Raw genomic sequence first — 22,727 nt, 5'->3', positions numbered from 1 at the left:
ACCTGGGATCTTTTTTTACATACTTATCTCATTCTTTATTTATTTTTTTGGGGGGGGGGTACGCGGGCCTCTCACAGTTGTGGCCTCTCCCGTTGCGGAGCACAGGCTCCGGACGCGCAGGCTCAGCGGCCATGGCTCATGGGCCCAGCCACTCCGCGGCATGTGGGATCTTCCTGAACCGGGGTACCAACCCGTGTCCCCTGCATCGGCAGGTGGACTCTCAACCACTGCACCACCACGGAAGCCATTATCTCACTCTTATAAGGCTGAAACGTTGCTGCTTCCCCTAAGTTTCCTTGTCCCTCTCCCCACTCTCCCACCAGGCCGTGGAAGAGGAATGGGAGGGAGGGGGAGAGTCCAGCAGGGAGAGGACAGTGCACCTGCTGGGAAGCGGTAAAGAGGGGTCCAGGGTGGGAGGGAGGGAGACACAAGAGGGAGGGGATATGGGAACAGGTGTATATGTATAACTGATTCGCTTTGTTATAAAGCAGAAACTAATACACCATTGTGAATCAATTGTACTCCAATAAACTTGTAAAAAAAATTAGAACTACCATATGACACAGCATTTTCACTCCTGGATATATATCGAAAAAAATAAAACCAAAAAACATTAATTTGAAAAGATATATGCACCCTAATGTTCATGGCAGCATTATTTACAATTGACAACATATGGAAGCAAGCTAAGTGTTTATTAAGAGATGAATGGGTAAGGAAGATGTGATATATATACATACAATGGAATACTACTTAGCTAAAAAAATTTTTTTTTGAATTGAAATTGTATCAAGTATCTTTTCCGACCACAATGCTATGAGACTAGACATCAATTACAGGAAAAGAGCTGTAAAAAAATACAAACACATGGAGGCTAAACAATACACTACTTAATAACGAAGTGATCACTGAAGAAATCAAAGAGGAAATTAAAAAATACCTAGAAACAAATGACAATGGAGACATGACGACCCAAAACCTAGGAGAGGCAGCAAAAGCAGTTCTAAGAGGGAAGTTTATAGCCATACAATCCCACCTTAAGAAACAGGAAACATCTCGAATAAACAACCTAATCTTGCACCTAAAGCAATTAGAGAAAGAAGAACAAAAACATCCCAAAGTTAGCAGAAGGAAAGAAATCATAAAGATCAGATCAGAAATAAATGAAAAAGAAATGAAGGAAACGATAGCAAAGATCAATAAAACTAAAAGCTGGTTCTTTGAGAAGATAAACAAAATTGATAAACCATTAGCCAGACTCATCAAGAAAAAAAGGGAGAAGACTCAAATCAATAGAATTAGAAATGAAAAAGGAGAAGTAACAACTGACACTGCAGAAATACAAAAGATCATGAGAGATTACTACAAGCAACTCTATGCCAATAAAATGGACAACCTGGAAGAAATGGACAAATTCTTAGAAATGCACAACCTGCCAAGACTGAATCAGGAAGAAATAGAAAATATGAACAGACCAATCACAAGCACTGAAATTGAAACTGTGATAAAAAATCTTCCAACAAACAAAAGCCCAGGACCAGATGGCTTCACAGGCGAATTCTATCAAGCATTTAGAGAAGAGCTAACACCTATCCTTCTCAAACTCTTCCAAAATATAGCAGAGGGAGGAACACTCCCAAACTCATTCTACGAGGCCACCATCACCTTGATACCAAAACCAGACAAGGATGTCACAAAGAAAGAAAACTACAGGCCAATATCACTGATGAACATAGATGCAAAAATCCTCAACAAAATACTAGCAAACAGAATCTAACAGCACATTAAAAGGATCTTACACCATGATCAAGTGGGGTTTATTCCAGGAATGCAAGGATTCTTCAATATACGCAAATCAATCAACGTGATACACCATATTAACAAATGGAAGGAGAAAAACCATATGATCATCTCAATAGATGCAGAGAAAGCTTTTGACAAAATTCAACACCCATTTATGATAAAAACCCTGCAGAAAGTAGGCATAGAGGGAACTTTCCTCAACATAATAAAGGCCATATATGACAAACCCACAGCCAGCATCGTCCTCAATGGTGAAAAGCTGAAACCATTTCCACTAACATCAGGAAAAAGACAAGGTTGCCCACTCTCACCACTTTTATTCAACATAGTTTTGGAAGTTTTAGCCACAGCAATCAGAGAACAAAAGGAAATAAAAGGAATCCAAATCGGAAACGAAGTAAAGCTGTCACTGTTTGCAGATGACATGATGCTATACGTAGAGAATCCTAAAGATGCTACCAGAAAACTACTAGAGCTAATCAATGAATTTGGTAGAGGTGCAGGATACAAAATTAATGCACATAAATCTCTGGCATTCCTATATACTAATGATGAAAAATCTGAAAGTGAAATCAAGGAAACACTCCCATTTACCATTGCAACAAAAAGAATAAAATATCTAGGAATAAACCTACCTAAGGAGACAAAAGACCTGTATGCAGAAAATTATAAGACACTGATGAAAGAAATTAAAGATGATACAAATAGATGGAGAGATGTACCATGTTCTTGGATTGGAAGAATCAACATTGTGAAAATGACTCTACTACCCAAAGCAATCTACAGATTCAATGCAATCCCTATCAAACTACCACTGGCATTTTTCACAGAACTAGAACAAAAAATTTCACAATTTGTATGGAAACACAAAAGACCCCGAATAGCCAAAGCAATCTTGAGAACGAAAAATGGAGCTGGAGGAATCAGGCTCCCTGACTTCAGACTATACTACAAAGCTACAGTAATCAAGACAGTATGGTACTGGCACAAAAACAGAAAGATCAATGGAACAGGATAGAAAGCCCAGAGATAAGCCCACGCACATATGCTCACCTTATCTTTGATAAAGGAAGCAGGAATGTACAGTGGAGAAAGGACAGTCTCTTCAATAAGTGGTACTGGGAAAACTGGATAGGGACATGTAAAAGTATGAGATTCGATCACTCCCTAACACCATAAACAAAAATAAGCTCAAAATGGATTAAAGACTTAAATGTAAGTCCAGAAACTATCAAACTCTTAGAGGAAAACATAGGCAGAACACTCTATGACATAAATCACAGCAAGATCCTTTTGGACCCACCTCCTAGAGAAAAGGAAATCAAAATGAAAATAAACAAATGCGACCTAATGAAACTTCAAAGCTTTTGCACAGCAAAGGAAACCATAAACAAGACCAAAAGACAACCCTCAGAATGGGAGAAAATATTTGCAAATGAAGCAACTGACAAAGGATTAATCTCCAAAATTTATAAGCAGCTCATGCAGCTCAATAACAAAAAAACAAACAACCCAATCCAAAAATGGGCAGAAGACCTAAATAGACATTTCTCCACAGAAGATATACAGACTGCCAACAAACACATGAAAGGATGCTCAACATCTTTACTCATTAGAGAAATACAAATCAAAACTACAATGAGATATCATCTCACACCAGTCAGAATGACCATCATCAAAAAATCTAGAAACAATAAATGCTGGAGAGGGTGTGGAAAAAAGGGAACACTCTTGCACTGCTGGTGGGAATGTGAATTGGTACAGCCACTATGGAGAACGGTATGGAGGTTCCTTAAAAAACTACAAATAGAACTACCATATGACCCAGCAATCCCACTACTGGGCATATACCCTGAGAAAACCATAATTCAAAAAGAGACATGTACCAAAATGTTCATAGCAGCCCTATTTACAATAGCCCGGAGATGGAAACAACCTAAGTGTCCATCATCGGATGAATGGGTAAAGAAGATGTGGCACATATATACAATGGAATATTACTCAGCCATAAAAAGAAACGAAATTGAGCTATTTGTAATGAGGTGGATGGACCTAGAGCCTGTCATACAGAGTGAAGTAAGTCAGAAAGAGAAAGACAAATACTGTATGCTGACACATATATATGGAATTTAAGAAAAAAAAATGTCATGAAGAACATAGGGGTAAGACAGGAATAAAGACACAGACCTACTAGAGAATGGACTTGAGGATATGGGGAGGGGGAAGGGTAAGCTGTGACAAAGTGAAAGAGCGGCATGGACATATATACACTACCAAACGTAAGGTAGATAGCTAGTGGGAAGCAGCCGCATAGCACAGGGAGATCAGCTCGGTGCTTTGTGACTGCCTGGAGGGGTGGGATAGGGAGGGTGGGAGGGAGACGCAAAAGGGAGGGGATATGCGAACATATGTATATGTATAACTGATTAAATTTGTTATAAAGCAAAAAAATAAATAAAAATAAAGATGAAGAAAAAAAAAAGAATAAAATTTTGCCATTTATGACAAAAAAAAAGAGGGGTCCGGATACCCTGAGGGGGGTTTTGGAGGATGGGCAGAGGTTGGGTCAGTGGCAGGAGATACCATTTACCCCTGATCTCTGGGACAAGTGCACGCATAGGTCTGACAGTTACTTGTGCTTTCCTTCAAACTGGTTTCCTTCAAACTCCGATGATGACATCAGAGGCTTCCGACCTTCCCGATTGGATGGACCAGACTCCTTGGTGCTTGGCAGCAGTAGTAGACAACAGAATCTCGCCAGAGCTTCTCTCCACTGACAGTTGCCCCGCAGCTTGGAGAAGGGACGACCACTTGTGTTTAGCCCAAGTCCAGAAGAAGAGTTGGGACAAAGCAGAGTCTAGGCTTCGAGGAAGGGAAGAGTCTGGGAGACATCATGGACAATCGTCAACCGACTTCCCAGGCTGAGGAGCTGAATTCCCAGTCCAGCTCTTCAGGGTACCCCCTGGAGTTGACTGTCTATGAAGAAAGCCCAGGACCGTCAGGTGAGGGAGCTGGCATGAGAAGGAATTTCAGAGATTTGACCAGTAAGGAGGAAAGGGTACAGAGGTCGGGAAGGAGCACCTGCATAAGGTGCCTATGAAAGAAAGGAGACATTCAGAAAGCCAGGGATTGAGGGAGGAGAGCACAGGAGCTGGGGACACGGAACACCTGGGGAGCAAGAAACAGGGTTAGGAGATGAGATCCAAGGATGAGAGAAGGGGAGAGAGGAAACAAGGGGAGGGTTCTTTTTTTTTATTCCTGGTGGGAGAAATTATCTACCATGAGAAAGAGTTTCGAGGACGGGAAGCTGGACAAATGACAAAAAGAGTCAGGGGAGGGATAGGTAGATGTGGACAGAGAAAGATGGAAAGATGACTTGGGGCAAGGTCAGCGGTCTGTGAGACTGGAAAGCACGGGGGTGCTTCGGGGGGGAGGCGGAGTCGGGGTGGGGTTGGGTGGTCACCAGTGGCTGAATTCCCAAGACGAGAGCGTCATACTGTAGTCTCTTCTCCTTCGTCAGCTCCCTGGGCTGGTTGCAGCCCCCCGCCTCAGCGCCCCGGCTGTAAGAGGAAGAGGTCAGTGGCGTTCAGAGCGGAGGTGGAGGGCAACACGGCCGCTGAGGCCCAGGACACCTGGGTCGTGGAGTTGCTGAGTGGGCTCAAGATGAAGCTGAAGCGACAGCGGGTGTCTTCAGTGCTGCCTGAGCACCACGAGGCCGACACCTGGGTCGTGGAGTCGCTGAGTGGGTTCAAGATGAAGCTGAAGCGACAGCGGGTGTCTTCAGTGCTGCCTGAGCACCACGAGGCCGACACCTGGGTCGTGGAGTTGTTCAGTGGGCTCAAGATGAAGCTGAAGCGACAGCGGGTGTCTTCAGTGCTGCCTGAGCACCACAAGGTCTTCAAGTGGATGCTTGGTAAGGACCCACCGCCCTGCCCAGCAACCTCCAATCCTATACTTGAAAAACAAACAAACCAGAACTTCCCATGACTACACTTTCCCAGTGGAAAAGAATTCCCTGCTACTTGGTGCGCTCTCCGTCCCTGGCGGACTGTCTACGGATAAAGGATACGGGGGACACATAAAAGATACAGGATGAGGTTAGACTTAGAAATGATACAAGACTAGGTTAGATTTAGAAATGATACAGGATTAGGTTCGCTTGGTTTCAACTGTACCCGAGACTCTAGCTCTTACTGGCCTTTTGAATCTTACTGGCATGTTCGGGGTGGGGGGAGGAGGGGCTGACAAGCCATCTTCACCCCCTGACATGACTGTCAATTGAGACATTGGCTGAGAGTATCTTGATGCCCTCTGCAGGTACGTGAATGCATGATGAAGGGGCATCACTCCCTGTCACTCGGCCCCCCCAGAAGGGGAGTCACCCCCTTTCCTCCCACAGTGAATGGTCTTCCCTCCCCTCTTTCCGTCAGCTTCACCCTGGGCCACATCTTGGCATTTCCCCAGGGGGGCGCGGTTCACCCTCTTGGCTCTGGAATGCTCCCACGACAGCCCTGTTCCCACTGGCAACATTTGCCCTTTTTTCACAGAGGATCCCGTCGTTAAGAAATTCCTCGCCTGGGACAAAAACCTGGAAGTATCTGACAAGGTAAGTCACCCACTGAGATGGATTCCTGCTCCAGCGCCTGTTCTAGGTGGGCGCGCTGGGTGCTTTCTACACCCACGTTTCCACTCCCCTCCTAACCTCATGCCTTGTCAACACTTCCCTCCAGGGGCCTCGAGGTCCCCTCTGGGATCTGAGCCCCAGGAGTGCCCCTTTGGTGGTTGCTGCCTAAGTCCCCTCTCCTCTCAGCTCCTGAGGACTCGCCTTGGCTCCGGTTCATCGAACACCGTCCTGTGCCCGCGGCCCTAAGTCCACGCCCTCAATCCCAAAGCCTCCCATCCTTGGAGCGCCGCCAACTCTGACCTTCTGTCCTCTCCCCTTCCCCAAACAATCAGGCTCACCCCACACGGGGGTCTCTCCTCCAAGTGGCACCACCCATTCCTCGTCCCCTGCTCCCTTCTCCCTCCCACTCTTTCTCCTCTTCCAGGATGTGACCTCTCTCCTACGTTTTTTCCCCTCTTTCCATCAGTATCTCCTGTCGATGGTAATAGCGTATGTCAGCCGGGCCGGGCTCCTCTCCTGGCAATTCCAGAGAATCCATTTCTTCATAGCTCTGTGAGTACCTTGCTCCATCCCCGCCATCAATATTCAACACCCTGGGAGGGCAGAGGGAGAGACGTGGGGCTCTGACCTTTCATCTATTTTTTTAAACCCCTTTGTACTGACTCTAGGTGTGAAAATGACAGGATTACGGTACCGTGGTTTCTTTTTCAAACCATGTTCTGTTTTTTATAGCATTCATTGTCAAAACAAACTACCCTAATGTCAATTAAAACACTGAAAGAAACAAAGCAAAACGCAAAACTTTCCTAAGAGGAGAGGAAGAAAGAACTGACACCATCCTGCCCCCGAGTAACAGACTTGAGACGTTTCCGGTTCGAATTCTCCGGTCTCGGGTCTTCCGACATCAGCACCAAGTGTGATTATCTTCCGTTTCTGCATTCCCACGACAAATGCCACAATCGGGGCCCGTATCACATAGCACGGATTTGGTGTCAAATGCTCCCCACTGATGTTTCTTCCAAGTCTCCCAAGCCAGTTGGCTCTATTTGCCTGAACATCCTTCCAAAACACAGGTCTGACCGCTTCACACAATTTCATTGGCTAATGACATGCCAAATCAAGGCCAGAGTTCTGCGTTGGGATTTAACTCTCTCTGCAATCTCCAGCACACCGTCCTGATACTTTATTCCTGTGTTTCACTGCTCCTTCCAAATACCCTGCCCTCTAAGTTTCTATTGAGCTTTCTATCCAGGTATCTTTGCCATACATTTATCTGAAGAAAACGACCTTATCCTTAAAGTGGGTTCAAACACCAAAACCTTCACGATGCCCGATCTCCCTAACTTCTGCATCCCAGAGGCACTTTAGTTCAAATTGTATTATAATGTGATGCTTTGCATTATAGTCATTTCTTATCTCCCCCCTTCCCCTTCCCCGGTCCCACTAGACTAGACACCATGTGGAAGGCAGGTCTCGTCAAAATGTCAATGCATTCCCAAAACACTCAGCACAATTCTTTTCATTGGGCAAATGTTTGTTACTGTGAGACTTCTAGGTAATCAGTATTGCATTTGGCCATGAGATAAAATGTTCATTCATTCATTCATTCATTCATCTAACAAACCTTATAAAGTAAAGTACACCCTACATGCTGGGGAATATGAGGTGGTGGGAACAGAGATTCACAAAAGGCTGTTGAATTCATGCATCAATATGAACCAAGCCCTAAATGTGTCATTTGCTAGGAGAGGGATGAATGCAGAAACAGATCAGATCAGCTCCTGCCCTCAGGAACTGTACATGTACCTACAACATAGGAAGAGAGGTGTGTGCACATAAAACAAGTTGAAGGGAACGGGGGTTTGGATCGTGTCCTCATCATCAAGGTGTGAGAGGCACCCTTCCGAAGGTCCTGCCTGGCAGTGGCTCCTTGATGACTGGGCGGCTCCCGGTGACGCTGGGCAGGGCTGGGTGGGTCGTGTGAGGATGCTCAGCCTGCCTCTTTTCTGGGAAGCTGATCTCAAGTGGAGGCCCTTCCTGACCTGATGACAGCGACCTGATGTCTTTCCCCAGCTATGTGGCCAGCGACATGGAAGAGAACAACCAGGCCCCCAAGCAGGCCATCGTTTCGTTCCTCTATGGAAAGAACAGCTCGCAGCATGCCTTGTTCCACAAACTGCGTTCCCAGTTCATCCGTTCCATGGGCTGGAAGACATGGGTCACTCGGGAAGAGTGCGAGCAGGTGGGTGGGCTGTGGCGGTCTCGGGGAGGGGGAGGGACGGAGAGGAGGTGGGGATCATGGGGGACTCGGTTTGGGACTTGGGGACAGACGAGAAAGAACCGGAGGCGGGGCAACGGGAGGCAGCGGCATCCTCATTGCCAGGGGCTGTTTGTCTTTCCAGATCCAGGTTTTTGATCCAGAGCTCTGGGTGTGGGGAAGAGATCGCGCCCTCTTGCCCCAGAGGCCCCAGGACCACGCAGGCCTGAGGTCATCGGCCTGCGCAAAGGTAGGTCTGCGTGCGCAAAGGTGCGGGTGGAATGACGTGTTGTCTACTGAGGAAATCGGAGGAATCCCACTGCTGGACCCACATCACCTTTCACACTGTGAAGGGGGCCAGCCAGGCACACAGCCACGTGCCGACTCTGCGCCAGCCACGGACTGACAGCCACACACAGACACCAGCACCGCGAGGCCCGTGGGCACCAGACCTCGGGGAAACCAGTTTGTCCCAGACGCATGGGTCTCACTGAAGTTATTTCACCCAAAGCAATTGGGTCCAAATAACAGCTTTGACGAGATGGTGATTCTTTTCCATATACTGCGTTTCCAGTTTCTCTTTTTCATTCATTTTTGGCCTTACATCCCTCAGGGTTATGGGTTCTAGCATTTATCTACAACAAAGTAAATGTCTACAAACAGGATATTAGATAGAACAGCCCACACGTTCAATAAGAAAAGATGAATTATGACTAGCTTTATATTCCTCCAAATTTACTTTCAAATTGCCTATGGCCAGATCACCTGTGACTCTTTATTCCCCCTGACTCACCACTTCTGGACCAATGATTCCTCTAGTACAATTCACCTTTTCCCCCTCACGTTTATGGTCAAGGGGGTTTATCACAACGACTGAAGGTTAAGGAATGCCATCTTCAGCATGGCTTATTACAATTGACACATTAGAGTTCTAGATGTGGGCAGAGGATTGAGCAAACATTTGGTTTAAATCTTGCAAACTAGCTGCCTTCGTCCATTCAACCTGCCCTACTACAGACCGCGTTGCTTAGAAACAACACAGCACGGTCTCTTTTACAAGGGCAATAATCTCATTCATGAGGGCTCTACCCCATGACCTAATAACCTCCCAAAGACCCCACCTCCTAATACCAGCACCTTAGGGGTTAAGATTTTAAGATTTCAACATAAGAATTTTGGGGGACACAAACATTCAGCACATAACACTAACCAAGTTTAGGGCTGAGTATTATTTAAACATTAGGACCCAGGGACTTCCCTGTTGGCACAGTGGTTAAGAAACCGCCTGCCAATGCAGGGCACACAGGTTTGAGCGCTGGTCCGGGAAGACCCCACATGCCGCGGAGCAACTAAGCCCGTGCGCCACAACTACTGCGCCTGCACTCTAGAGCCCGCAAGCCACAACTACTGAGCCTGCGTTCTAGAGCCCGCAAGCCGCAACTACTCAGCCTGTGTGCCTAGAGCCCGTGCTCCGCAACAAGAGAAGCCGTCAGGAGAAGCAACGGAGAGTAGTCCTCGCTCACCACAACTAGAGAAAGCCCACACACAGCAACAGAGACCCAATACAGCCAAAAATAAAAGAAAGAAAATAAGTAAATAAATGAAAACTTAATAATAACATAGACATTAGGATGCAGGGTTAGGGTTAGGGATCCGGCCTCAGGTCTCCTGGTCCACGATGTTGACTTGTCAGTGATGTCTGTAGTGTGCTTCCAAGTTCAGAATTTAAGTGGTGCCAAAGGACCAAGGTGAGTTAAGACTAAAGCAGCCTTCTCCAAATGCCAGCTCCCTGAGCAGAATCACCTGGAGTCTGGGCTATAAAGCAGATTACTGGGCCTGACCTTGGGTGCATTCAGTAGTTTTTGGAGTCAGGGTCACCAAAGTCCAAGAATCGCACTTGAAAACAATGAATGGTTCAGGTCTGGGGTTCAGAATGGAGAATTTGAGATAAAACTCCAATCATAAATGAGTCTCAATTCTGGTTAGAATTGACTAAGAATGTGAAAACCTTTATATCTGGACAGTTGCCACTTTGAAATCTGACATCCTTGCTCCTTCTCTTACTTCCAGATCACAGAGCCCAGGAGAGATGAGGATGTTCAACAAGAGGTCAATCCAGACACTGACGACAGCCGTGAAGAAGGAAGGGAGAAGCCTCTTGTGCAGATCATCGAGAAGAAGCCAGCATCTTCTAGAATGAGCGGAGGCCAGTTTTCGTGTTATACTCCTAGGAGCGGGGTGTGCTTCTAGGAGTCTGTGGCAGGACAATAAGAAAACAGGGTTTATTCAGATTCCACCCTTTTGGAAGGCACCACCTCAATTTTCAGATCATTTCATTTCCATCTCCCCTGAGACGAACATTGGAGGTCCCATTTTTTATACACTTGTTTGCCCCAGTCTAGAAGCATTTGAAGGTGGAGTGTAGCGGCTCAGAATAGGAGGGAATAACATTAAAATATATAATTAGGAAAAAAAATATATATATATATATAATTACAGCCACAGGGTCATGACTCATGACTTAAGTTTCACTGGCTTATTTTGAAAATGTCACCTATAAAATTATTGTATTTTTATATTTTATATTTATATATTTATTTTAAATAGTTTTGAAATAGTCTTCATTTTGAAACATCTTATTACTACAAACTTTTGTGATGAGAACTGTAGCTGTTGTATATTTACACATATATACAGTTTTACTCACATTTTCAAGAGAGATTGTTGATTTTATCTATTACATCATATTTCCATTCTACTTATAGCATAGTGGGTATTTCCTCCCAATTCTTGTAAGCATAAATTTTGTATTTTTTTAGTTCTCATTATTGAATTGTGGGAATTCAGTCCTAATTTTTTAACTTGCCTCAGCATGTTTGTATGTTATTTTAGATTGTTCAAGAGTACCGTGCGATGCAGCTTTTGGGGAACTACAATAAAGATGAAAGTCTTCTCACAGTCAGGATGTGTGTGGTCATTACCAGTCGGCTTCGCCTCTTTGCTGTCCAACGAGGTGTTGCTTAATGGCGTTGTGATTATCCAACCACATTTCTTAACTCTGAAAAACAGTCCTCAATTATTTTTCATGTAGAGAAAACTACAGAAGATGAGGCAGGTCTTGCATCATTCAGGACTCCAATACTGAGAGACAACTCTTGGGTAAAAGGAAAGATAGCTTTATTGAGGAAGCCGGCAGTCCAGAAGAGAGGTGGACTCATGTCCCGAAGAACCAACTCTCCCCTCCTGAAGTTTTGCTTGAGGACTATACAGGGAAAAGAGAAAGGGGCTACATGTTGAAGAGAGGGTTACAGGGTGCGTGATCAGCTCACGGTCATTCTTCTGATTGGTCAGTGGTGAGGTAACGGGGACTCAACATCATCAGCCTTCTGGTTCCAACTGGTCTGGGGTCTACGTGCTTGTGGGCAACATGCAGTTAACTTCTTCCACCTGCTGGGGGTTTCAGTCTCTGCCAAACAGCTCCAAGGACGTGGCTCAGAATATTACCCAATAGCCCTTGAGGAGGAACTAAAAGTCCTTGACTTTGTTTAACAGCCAAGAGATGATTATTTTGTCTTGGCTGTTTTTTCGGCCTCTCCACGCAGCTTGCAGGATCTTAGTTCCCTGATCAGGGATCGAAAACAGGCCTCTAGCAGTGGAAGCGCAGAATCCTAACCGCTGAAGTGCCAGGGAGTTCCTGACAGTAGACTTTAAAAAAAAAAAAAACCAGACCAAAAGGAACACAGTTTTAAGGAAGCTTAACTTTCTCAGAAATGCAGAAATTTTTGTTGTGCATTTATTTTCTTTCTTTTTTTCCCCCAATACATTTATTTATATATTTATTTATTTTTGTCTGCGTTGGGTCTTCCTTGTTGCACGTGGGCTTTCTCTAGTTGCAGTGGAGCGGGGGCGACTCTTCATTGGGGTGCGTCGGCGTCTCCATGCGGTGGCTTCTCTTGTTCCGGAGCATGGGATCTAGGCACGTCGATTCCAGTAGTTGTGGCTCACGGGCTCTAGAGGTTTTTTATGTTTTGCAAGTATTCATCAAATGTTTATTGCTTGAATGAATGACAAATAATTTCTTCCAACAATCTTCAAACTGCTTAACACTATGACAATATTTAGCGTTTCAAATTTCACGTGACCTTAGTCTTTCCGTGCTCTAGTTTCTAAAAGCACGTGGGATCTTCCCGGACCAGGGCTTGAACCAGTGTGCCCTGCACTGGCGGGCGGATTCTTCACCAAGGAGCCACCAGGGAAGTCCCTGTGCATTCATTTTCAAAAAAATAATAAGGCCGGATGAATTCAGAACTAGGTGCAGAAACCTCTTCCAGTGAGATACAGAATCTCTGCTGTTTAGGCAGATTTAGAGAACAACTTTTCCAACCACTTATTAAAGAGACCAATACTCCATGAAAAAAATTTATCATTTGTACAGAGAGAAAACCAAACTCCAGCTTTGCATCAATATAATATTTGCTACTAAGAGAACCATAAGCTCTTTTTTGAAAATCTCTGGAATAAACATCAAAACTGAGCTGCCTTCGGCTCAGACAAATAAAATTCCCTTTCGACCCGTCTCCTACAACTTTCTATACTCATTCAGGTTGTGTCCTTCACTATCCTCTTTCTGGTGCTGGAACAATCAGTCATTTTACTTTAGGACCAAACTATTTTTGTTCCTGTTAATAAACAAAACTACATCGCATTATCTTGCATACAAAGTTGTACCTCTCGGTTGCTGGAACCAAGCAGGACCATGCAGGGCCCTTCCATGTCCCCTGCCTCTTGTTTGTAAAATAGCTGCAGTCTCTCAGGCCTCCCCTGAGTCACCAAAGAACAGGTTCAAGCAGTTGGGACTGATTAGGACAACAGCAGTCACAGAATCTTTAGTTCCTCCCGAAGGACATAAGTAACAGTGTCAGACACACACTCCTAACTTGTTTTGCAGATACTAAAACCACTACAAGAGGAGAAAGCTAACTGTATGATGACCAGACTGGAGCTATGACACAAGCTGCTCCATCTTGAGCAGACCTGAACCGATGGCTTACACAATTCCAGGAACTGGCCTCAAGGAAATGGGAACAAACCAACACTGGAATTGAAGATTAACTGTGCCTGAAACAATCAACATGACACTGACCACACCGCTGCATGACCAATTTCAAGAGGATGGTCAGAGCTGACTGTGCTACTCCGCATGTAGCCCCCACCGGCACAGCCCAGAGACTTCCCGTCTTTTCCCTATCAACCCCTTTTCCCTCTCACTGGCAACTGGGAGATGGTATTGGGGACACTAGCCCACCATCTTCCCAGGTTGCCAGCTTCCTGAATAAAGCATCTTTCTTCTTCCACCAACCCTTGTCTCTGGAACACTGACTTCTGAGCGATGAGCAGCTGAACCTGAGTTCTGTTCCAGCCGATAACATCACTATGGGTCAAGTCTCATTCATAGTATATTAATACTAACTTTGAACCAAAGTTACTTCCATTTCACAAAGAAAACTAGGAGTGAATGATAGACAACTGCCCATCACACATCAGCATTTCAGGCTAGCAGAGCTCATGAACACACATAACACAACTTTACACAGCCACAAACATCCCTTACACAACTTATTCAAGTGGCAGAGACAAACACATTCATTAACTCACCCACAGACAGAGCCTCTAGGTAACAAGTAAACATATGCAGCAAGAGCATATAACTTGAGATTATGCTTAGTAATCAATGCCTCAGGTTTCTGTCTTGCTTACAAATGACCTCGGTATCCAATGATTATCCAGTAAGTAACACAATTTAGTATCAGTTCAAGGGTTTACGTAAACTGAAGATCTGGGAATTTATCGACAAGCTAACACAGTAGAAAACATAGTTACTGTTGAAAGAAAGTCTGTCAGAATAAAAACTAAATGTGGTTAAACACAAACTTACAGTTTTCATAACCTTAAACATTAAGTAGAAGTAATATGAGCTTAGTTGATGGGCACACCTATATAAATTTAGGAAGAACACACCCAAGTAGAATTGTTTTAAATGTATGCCTAATACTGATAAATAAGATACGAATAACTTTTTATTAAACCAAAAATATTAAACTAGCTTCATGTGTCAAAGATTTACCTAAATTATGTAAACTTGAAGTCTTTAAATTTCTGAGTTGATTTTTTTTTTTTTTTTGGCTGCACTGAGGGGCTTGCTGGATCTTAGGTTCCTGACCAGGGACTGAACCTGGACCCTGGCAGTGAAAGCACCGAGTCCTAACCACTGGACCGCTGGGGAATTCCCTGACTTGATTTCAATAAGAATATTTTTCTAGCACATTTAAAGTATTAGAAGTTCTAATTCCTTTCTCTCTGAGAATTTTAGGGATATATAATTTTTATAAGCACATTTGTATCTTTGTAAGCCAATCAGGACAGAAACCCTTTAATTTAACAGACTCTACAATCTACTTTAATAGATCCAGAAGTAGGAAAACATTACATACTCGCACTGTCAGAGGTAAAGACCTTTTTGAATTACAGACACACAGACATACAGAGAAATGGAACTTTTACCTGCAGTTTTAAGTCTTAGACTTGGGTCAGGAATAAACACTCACCAGTCTAGATATTAAAGAGCCGTTCTCATCCCATTGGGCAAGAGATTCTTCATTGATTTGAGCTTGTCAAAGTAGACAAATAGACAAACAGAAAAGACTAAGAAAAGACTAACAAACTAGATCCTCTGTTACCTCTCACGTAACTGAGATCAGTTCTGTAGAAACTTCATCCCTTTAGAGACCATCAAGTCTTCAAACGACAGAGCCAAACTCAGAACCACTGCTGCCACCAATGGGGAACCACTTCGCTGGAATCTGAAAACAAAGGAGAAACACAAAAGTAATAGAAGGGGAAACTAAAGAAACAGAAAGTGAGCCAAGTTCAAAGGCTGCTTGGGTTCACCCCTGGGAGAGGAGACAACATGTACCTGGGCTTCACTGGCTCATGAAATACACCACTTGTTGCTGGGCTTTTACAGCTTTATTTACGTAGAACTGATATACAAAATCTAGCCCATGTTTAATGTATATAACTTGATGAGTTTGGACATATGCACACACCTGTGATACCATCACCACCATCACGGTAATATACTCATCACTTCCAAAAGGTTCCTTCTATCCCTGTGTGTGTATGTGTGTTAGAAAGACATAACACAGCACCAGGTACATGAAAAGGTGCTCAACGTCACTAATCATCTGGGAAATGCAAATCAAAATCATCATGAGATACTACCTCACATCTGTTAGAATGCCTACAATTTTTTATTTTTTTTTTAAAGATGAGAGTTGTCAAGGTGGTAGAGAAATCGTAACCCTTGCATATTGTACGCAGGAATGTAACATTGTGCAGGCACTGTGGAAAACAGTATGGAGTTTTCTCAAAATCTTTTAAATAAAATTTCCATATGATCCAGCAATCCCACTTCTGGGTGTACAGGCCCAGCTCAGAGACACTGCAGCTTCAGTTCCAGAACACTGCAATGAAGCCAATACCGCCATAAAGCGAGTCACATGAAATTTCTGGTGTACCCGTGCATGAAAAGCTTCTGTTTACACTATACTGTAGTCTGTTAAGTGTGCGACAGCCTTGTGTCTAAACAAACAATGTACATACCTTTATTGAAATATACTCTGGGGAAGAGAAATATAGATAAATGGAACAGGATAGAAAGCCCAGAGATAAGCCCACGCACATATGGTCACCTTAGCTTTGATGAAGGAGGCAAGAATATACAATGGAGAAAAGACAGCCTCTTCAATAAGTGGCGCTGGGAAAACTGGACAGCTACCTGTAAAAGAATGAAATGAGAACACTACCTAACACCATAACACAAAAATAAACTCAAAATGGATTGAAGACCTAAAGGTAAGGCCAGACACTGTCTAACTCATAGAGGAAAACACAGGCAGAACACTCTATGACATAAATCACAGCAAGATCCTTTTGGACCCACCTCCTAGAGGAATGGAAATAAAGACAAAAATAAACACGTGGAACCTAATGAAACTTAAAAGCTTTTGCACAGCAAAGGAAACCATAAACAAGACAAAAAAACAACTCTCAGAGTGGGAGAAAATAGTTGTAAATGAAGCAACTGACAAAGGATTAATCTCCAAAACATACAAGCGGCTCACGCAGCTCAATATCAAAAAAACAAACAACTCAATCCAAAAGTGGACACAAGACCTAAATGGACATTTCTCCAAAGAAGATATAAGATTGCCAACAAACACATGAAAGGATGCTCAACGACACTAACCATTAGAGAAAGGCAAATCACAACTACGGTGAGGTATCAGCTCACACCACTCAGCATGGCCATCACCAAAAAATCTACAAACAATAAATGCTGGAGAGGGTGTGGAGAAAAGGGAACCCTCCCCCTGCACTGTTGGTGGGAATGTACATTGATACAGCCACTACGGAGAACAGTATGGAGGTTCCTTAAAAAACTGAAAATAGGGCTTCCCTGGTGGTGCAGTGTTTAACAATCCTCCTCCCAATGCATGGGACATGGGTTCGAGCCCTGGTCCGGGAAGATCCCACATGCCGCAGGGCAACTAAGCCCGTGTGCCACAACTACTGAGTCTGCACTCTAGAGCCCGCGAGACACACCCACTGAGCCCGCATGCCACAACTACTGAAGCCCGCATGCCTAGAGCCCGCGCTCCACAACAAGAGAAGCCACCGCAATGAGAAGCCCGCGCACCACAACACTGAAGCACCTGCTCGCTGCAATTAGAGAAAGCCCGCGTACAGCAACAAAGACCCAACACAGCCAAAAATAATGAATAGATAAAAATACATAAATTTATACAAAAAAAACCCAACTAACAATAGAACTACCATACGATCCAGCAATGCCACTCCTGGGCATATACGCTGAGAAGTCCATAATTCAAAAAGAGACACGTACCACAATGTTCGCTGCAGCACTATTTACAATAGCCAGGACATGGAAGCAACTTAAGCGTCCACTGACAGATGAATGGATAAAGAAGATGGGGCACATATATACCATGGAATTTGACTGAGCCATAAAAACAAACGAAATTGAACGATTTGTAGTGAGGTGGATGGACCTAGAGTCTGTGAAACAGACTGAAGTAACTCAGAAAAAGATAAACAAATACCGTATGCTAACACATATTTATGGAATCCAAAGGAAAAAAAGTGGTTCTGATGAACCTAGTGGCAGGACAGGAATAGAGATGCAGACGTAGAGAATGCACTTGAGGACACGGGGAGGGGGAAGGGTAAGCTGGGACGAAGCGAGATGGAAACCAAAGGAAAAAAAAAGTGGTTCTGATGAACCTAGTGGCAGGACAGGAATAAAGACGCAGACATAGAGAATTCACTTGAGGACACGGGGAGGGGGAAGGGTAAGCTGGGACGAAGCGAGACAGTGGCATGGACACATGTACACTACCAAATGTAAAACCGATAGCTAGTGGGAAGCAGCCGCATAGCACAGGGAGATCAGCTCAGTGCTCTGTGTCCACCTAGAGGGGTGGGAAAGGGAGGGTGGGAGGGAGACGCAAGATGGAGGGGATATGGGGATACAGGTATACATACAACTGATTCACTTTGTTATACAGCAGAAAGTAACACAACGCTGTAAAGCAATTATACTCCAATAAAGATGTTAAAACAAAATACTTTAGGGACTTCCCTGGTGGTCCAGTGGTTAAGAATCCGCCTTCCTACAGGGGGCGCAGGTTTGATCCCTGGTCGGGGAACTGAGATCCCACGTGATGTGGTGTGCAGCACAGCCGAAACAAAAAGAAAATTAAAAATACTTTACTGCTAAAAAATGCTAACCATCATCTGAGCCTTCGGCGAGTAGTAACCTTTTTGCTGATGGAGGGTTTGAAATAGTGTGAGAATTACTAAAATATGACCCAAAGACAAGAAGTGAGCAACTACTGTTGGAAATACAGTGCCAACAGACTTGCTCAACAAAGAGTTGCCGCAAACCTTCAATTTGTGAAAAACACAAGATCCGGGAGGCACAATAACTGTAATAGAATATAATGTAATAGAATATAATACAATATAATATAGCCTGTATATTCAAAGAAAAGGAAATCAATATCTAGAAGAGATACATGCACCTCTATAGTCATTACAGCATTATTCACCAGAGCCAAGGTAGGAAAAAAATGCAAATTTTCATCCACAGAGAAATGGATAAAGAAAATGGGGTATATACATAGGATATTATTCAGACTTTCCTATTAGAAGGAAATCCTACCAGTTGTGACAACGGGGATATAAACAGAACACATTATGATAGGTGAAATAAGTCAGTCACAGAAGGACAAAACTGTGTGTTTCCACTTACATGAGGTGAGGTATCTAAAAGAGTCACCCAAAAATTGTCAGGGGTGGGGGAGGAGAGAATGGGGAGTTGTTCAACGGGTATAAAGTTACAGTTACACAGGATGAATACGTTCTAGAGAACTGCTGTATGACTAAGCATCTCTAGTTAACGAGGCACACTATTGTTTTCGTTTGAATTAAAAAAGTTTAATTCAAGTGTAACTGACCTACAACACTATGTTAGTTCCAGGTGCATAATATCAATATTTCTGTACATTAGAAAATGATCACCAAGATTAACTCTAGTTATGGTCTAGTTACCATCCGTCACCGTACAAAGTTATAATGCTATTGACTGTATTGCCCATGCTGTATAGTTCATTCCCATGACTCATTTATTTTCTAACTGCTTATCTGTTCCTCTTAATCTCCCTCACCTATTTCACTCAACCACCTACCCTCTTCTGGCAACCACCTGTTTGTTCTCTGTATCTATGAGTCTGTTTCTGTTTAGTGACATTAGTTCATTTGTTTTGTTTTTTAGAGTCCACATACAAATGAGATCATACGGTATTTGTCTTTCTCTGTCTGACATATTGCACTTAGCATAATACACTCTAGCTCCATCCACGTTGCCACAAAATGGCAAGATTTCATTTTTTTTTAATTTTTAAATATTTATTTATTTTACTTTTGGCTGCATTGGGTTTTTGTTGCTGCATGCAGCCTCTTTTCTAGTTGCGGCGAGCGGGGATTTCTCTTCCTTGCGGTGCATGGGCTTCTAATTGCGGTGGCTTAGCTTGTTGCAGAGCATGGGCTCTAGGTGAGTGGGCTTCAGTAGCTGTGGTACATGGGTTCAGTAGTTGTGGCTCACAGGCTCTAGAGCGTGGCTCAATAGTTGTGGCACACGGGCTTAGCTGCTCCGTGGCATGTGGGATCTTCCCGGACCAGGGCTTGAACCTATTTTCCCTGCACTGGCAGGCGGATTCTTAACCACTGCATCCACAGGGAAGCCCCTCATTCTTCTTCTTCTTTTCTTTTTTTCTGGCTAATAGTCCATTGTGTGTGTGTGTACAGTTATACATATATATACATATACATATATATATGTGTATATATATATATATACGTAGACATATAAATATATATGTATATATGACACATCTTCTTTATCCATTCATCTATGGATGGACACTTAGGTTGCTGCTATACACTGGCTATTATAAATAATGCTCAATGAACATAGGGGTGCATGTGTCTTTCTGAACTAGTGTTTTTGTTTTCTTCCCAAAAAATACACAGAAGTGGAATTTCTGGATCTTATAATAGTTCTACTTTAAAAGTTTTGAGGAATGAGGTGCACTACTTTTGAAACGAAGTTTACCTGGTGATGTTAGGTGAATCCATCCAAGATCTCTGTGAAGACCTCCAAAACTGTTAAAACATAAGGGTAGGGACTTCCCTGGTGGTCCAGGGTTAAAGAATCTGCCTTACAATGCAGGGTACCTGGGTTCAATCCCTGGTCAGGACACTGAGACCCCACGTGCCACAGTGTAACTAAGGAATGGTGTGGAGGAGGTTAAGGAAAAGACCATGCCAAGCTCAGAGGCCGTTTCAGATGGCAACAAACTCCTGACATTGACTGCAAATCAAAGTTCTTTATGTGGAACAATCGAAGAGGCAGGATGGGTTCTGTTAGCAAGGTCCCCTGAGATGCCAGGTCACCTGACCCCCAGCTCCAGATGCAGAGATGTCCGGGACCCAGGCTTTGCTGGCCTGGGAAGGCTGAGGGTGCCCAGCTGCTGACAGGACACACGAGGTGGGGGGATGAGGGGGGCCGGGGGAAAGAGTTGGTTGCCGCCCAAGGCAGACAAGCGTCTGTGCAGAACTGCCTCGGCTCAGCCTCGAGAAGCCTGGCTCAGAAATCGACAGCAAGTCTTCCAGAAGCTCTGAGCATATTCCATTCAGGTGTCACTGGTCACATCTGTGGCTGCCCGGATGAAGACTGGGGGCCCACTCGTTCACACACTGAAAGTTACTACCAAATGCAAGAGAGTGAGGGATCAGACCATGAACTACTCTAATTTTAATGCCTAAGTAGAATCACGCGCACCTTATTCTACTTTCCGGTTTTGCATTTGTAATTTCACAAAATGTGTGATTTGTGGGGCTTTTCTAATTGCTTGTCATTTTGCCTGATGCGAAAAAAACAGCACAATAAGAAAACATTATAGTTTTCACTGGTAATGGGCATAAAAATATACGCACTGTTCCTGCTTGAAAAGAGCATTAATGTGAATGTTCCAGATGATTTTCTATCTGGTGATGGGTTAAGCGGCTTGACCACATTCACTTTTATGTAAAAGGAAGATGAGAAAATTGCACTCTTCTTGCACTTTAAACTTTAAGAAAATGGATTTCGGGAAACCTGGATAACAAATTAAGAAAGCAATCAGAACTGCAAATATTTAGGGGTTTTAGGTTAGTTTCAAAACACAAGGGAACAACCCATGATGTATGTGTCTTAAAAGACCCCTTGGTACAGTAAGATTCCACAGACAGCCTTGTAATCACAGAACTCAGAACTGGTTACACATTTCCCACAAGCCACTTTCTCACTGTTAGGTTAACAGTGTCGGCTCACTCCCCTGCTTGGGGGCAGAGAGGACCGGTCTCCTTTCCTTTCTGAGATTCCTTTCATGAGTGGCTAGAAAGCTTAAGCACTGGAATTTCATTAAAGAAAAGGAGTATTCCTCAGAGGATTGTAAATGACACAACCCCAAGAGGACTTTAACAGCTGCGTCCCTGTGTCAGAGATCTCCCACACATGGCTGGGGCCCAAATGACACAGAACAGTGGGGGCCCAAGGGCCGCAGTCCTAGGATGCCGCTCCCCAACCAAAAGAGTCCTCTTGCTCCTCAGGGAAAAACAAAGGTGTTCTCACACACACACAACTTCTGGAGCCAGGAAGTGAGGACCCCACCTGCCTGGCCTATCCCAGGAGAGTGGCTGATGCAGTGCCCACAACCAGAAAGGGGAACTGAGACCCAACAGAAAGGGAACCACGAGACCGATGCATTCCTCCCCCCGCAAAGAAGCTGCACCCCAGTACTGACCAAGGAGGGTGCTCTTCAACTAGGAATCTTATCCACACAAATGTGCTGATTTTGAGAAGCTTTTGAAATGCATGGTATTCAACCTCTCAAAGTAAAAAAAAGTAATGAATTATATAGCAATGCTGGAAAATACAGGAAAATGACAATAAACCTTGGAAAACAATGTTTACTAACAGGACCCCAACTGGAAAAATTTAGAAACATTTAAGACGACTCTGAAAGCCAATAAGACAAGGAAAACAAAACAGAACAAAACAAAACAAAACAAGACAGTATTGGGGCAGGAAGACGGGCAGTGGACATGAACAGGCCCTTCATATAAAAACAGAAAGACACCAGTCTGAAAAGACCACAGAATGAAGGACTCCAACTACGTGACATTCTCAAAAGGGCAAAAAAACACAGACAGTAACAAGACCAGCAGCTGTCGGGGGCTTGGGGGCACTGGTAGGATGTTCTGGTAGGGCACTGGTAGGGAAGGTGGCCCCCAGGGATGTTTCGGGCAGTGAAATGGTTCTGGGTGGCACTGCAGTGGTGGCTGCAGGTCATCACACCT

General features: G+C 44.0%; 1 protein-coding gene and 1 long non-coding RNA gene across 4 annotated transcripts in view; one reads left to right on the top strand and one right to left on the bottom strand.

Annotated features, from left to right (window-relative positions):
- Positions 1 to 4,696: 4,696 nt before the first annotated feature.
- On the top strand, positions 4,697 to 9,090 carry LOC309808887 (speedy protein E4-like; the record flags this gene model as incomplete). Its single annotated transcript, XM_082629459.1, has 6 exons — positions 4,697 to 4,805; positions 5,324 to 5,483; positions 6,268 to 6,409; positions 6,894 to 6,979; positions 8,501 to 8,669; positions 8,830 to 9,090. The coding sequence occupies 6 exons, from the start codon at positions 4,697 to 4,699 to the stop codon at positions 9,088 to 9,090; spliced, it is 927 nt and encodes a 308-aa protein (XP_082485585.1).
- Positions 9,091 to 10,277: 1,187 nt separating this feature from the next.
- LOC309807696 overlaps positions 10,278 to 22,727 on the bottom strand; it is a 57,133-nt gene continuing 44,683 nt past the window's right edge. Inside the window, exon 3 of one of the 3 annotated variants that reach the window (XR_014294624.1) lies at positions 10,278 to 10,938. This is a non-coding gene — a long non-coding RNA (uncharacterized lncRNA). Of the gene's footprint in view, positions 10,939 to 16,496; positions 16,522 to 20,225; positions 21,094 to 22,727 lie in introns of those variants that run through there. The other 2 variants (XR_014294623.1, XR_014294625.1) reach the window with 2 other exon arrangements.

Source organism: Mesoplodon mirus (genome assembly GCF_964341445.2).
Source record: "Mesoplodon mirus genome assembly, chromosome: 7".
In the NCBI taxonomy this organism is placed as follows: domain Eukaryota; kingdom Metazoa; phylum Chordata; class Mammalia; order Artiodactyla; family Ziphiidae; genus Mesoplodon; species Mesoplodon mirus.
The sequence above is the reverse complement of the archived record's forward strand: the minus strand, read 5'-3'. Positions and strand labels throughout refer to the sequence as shown.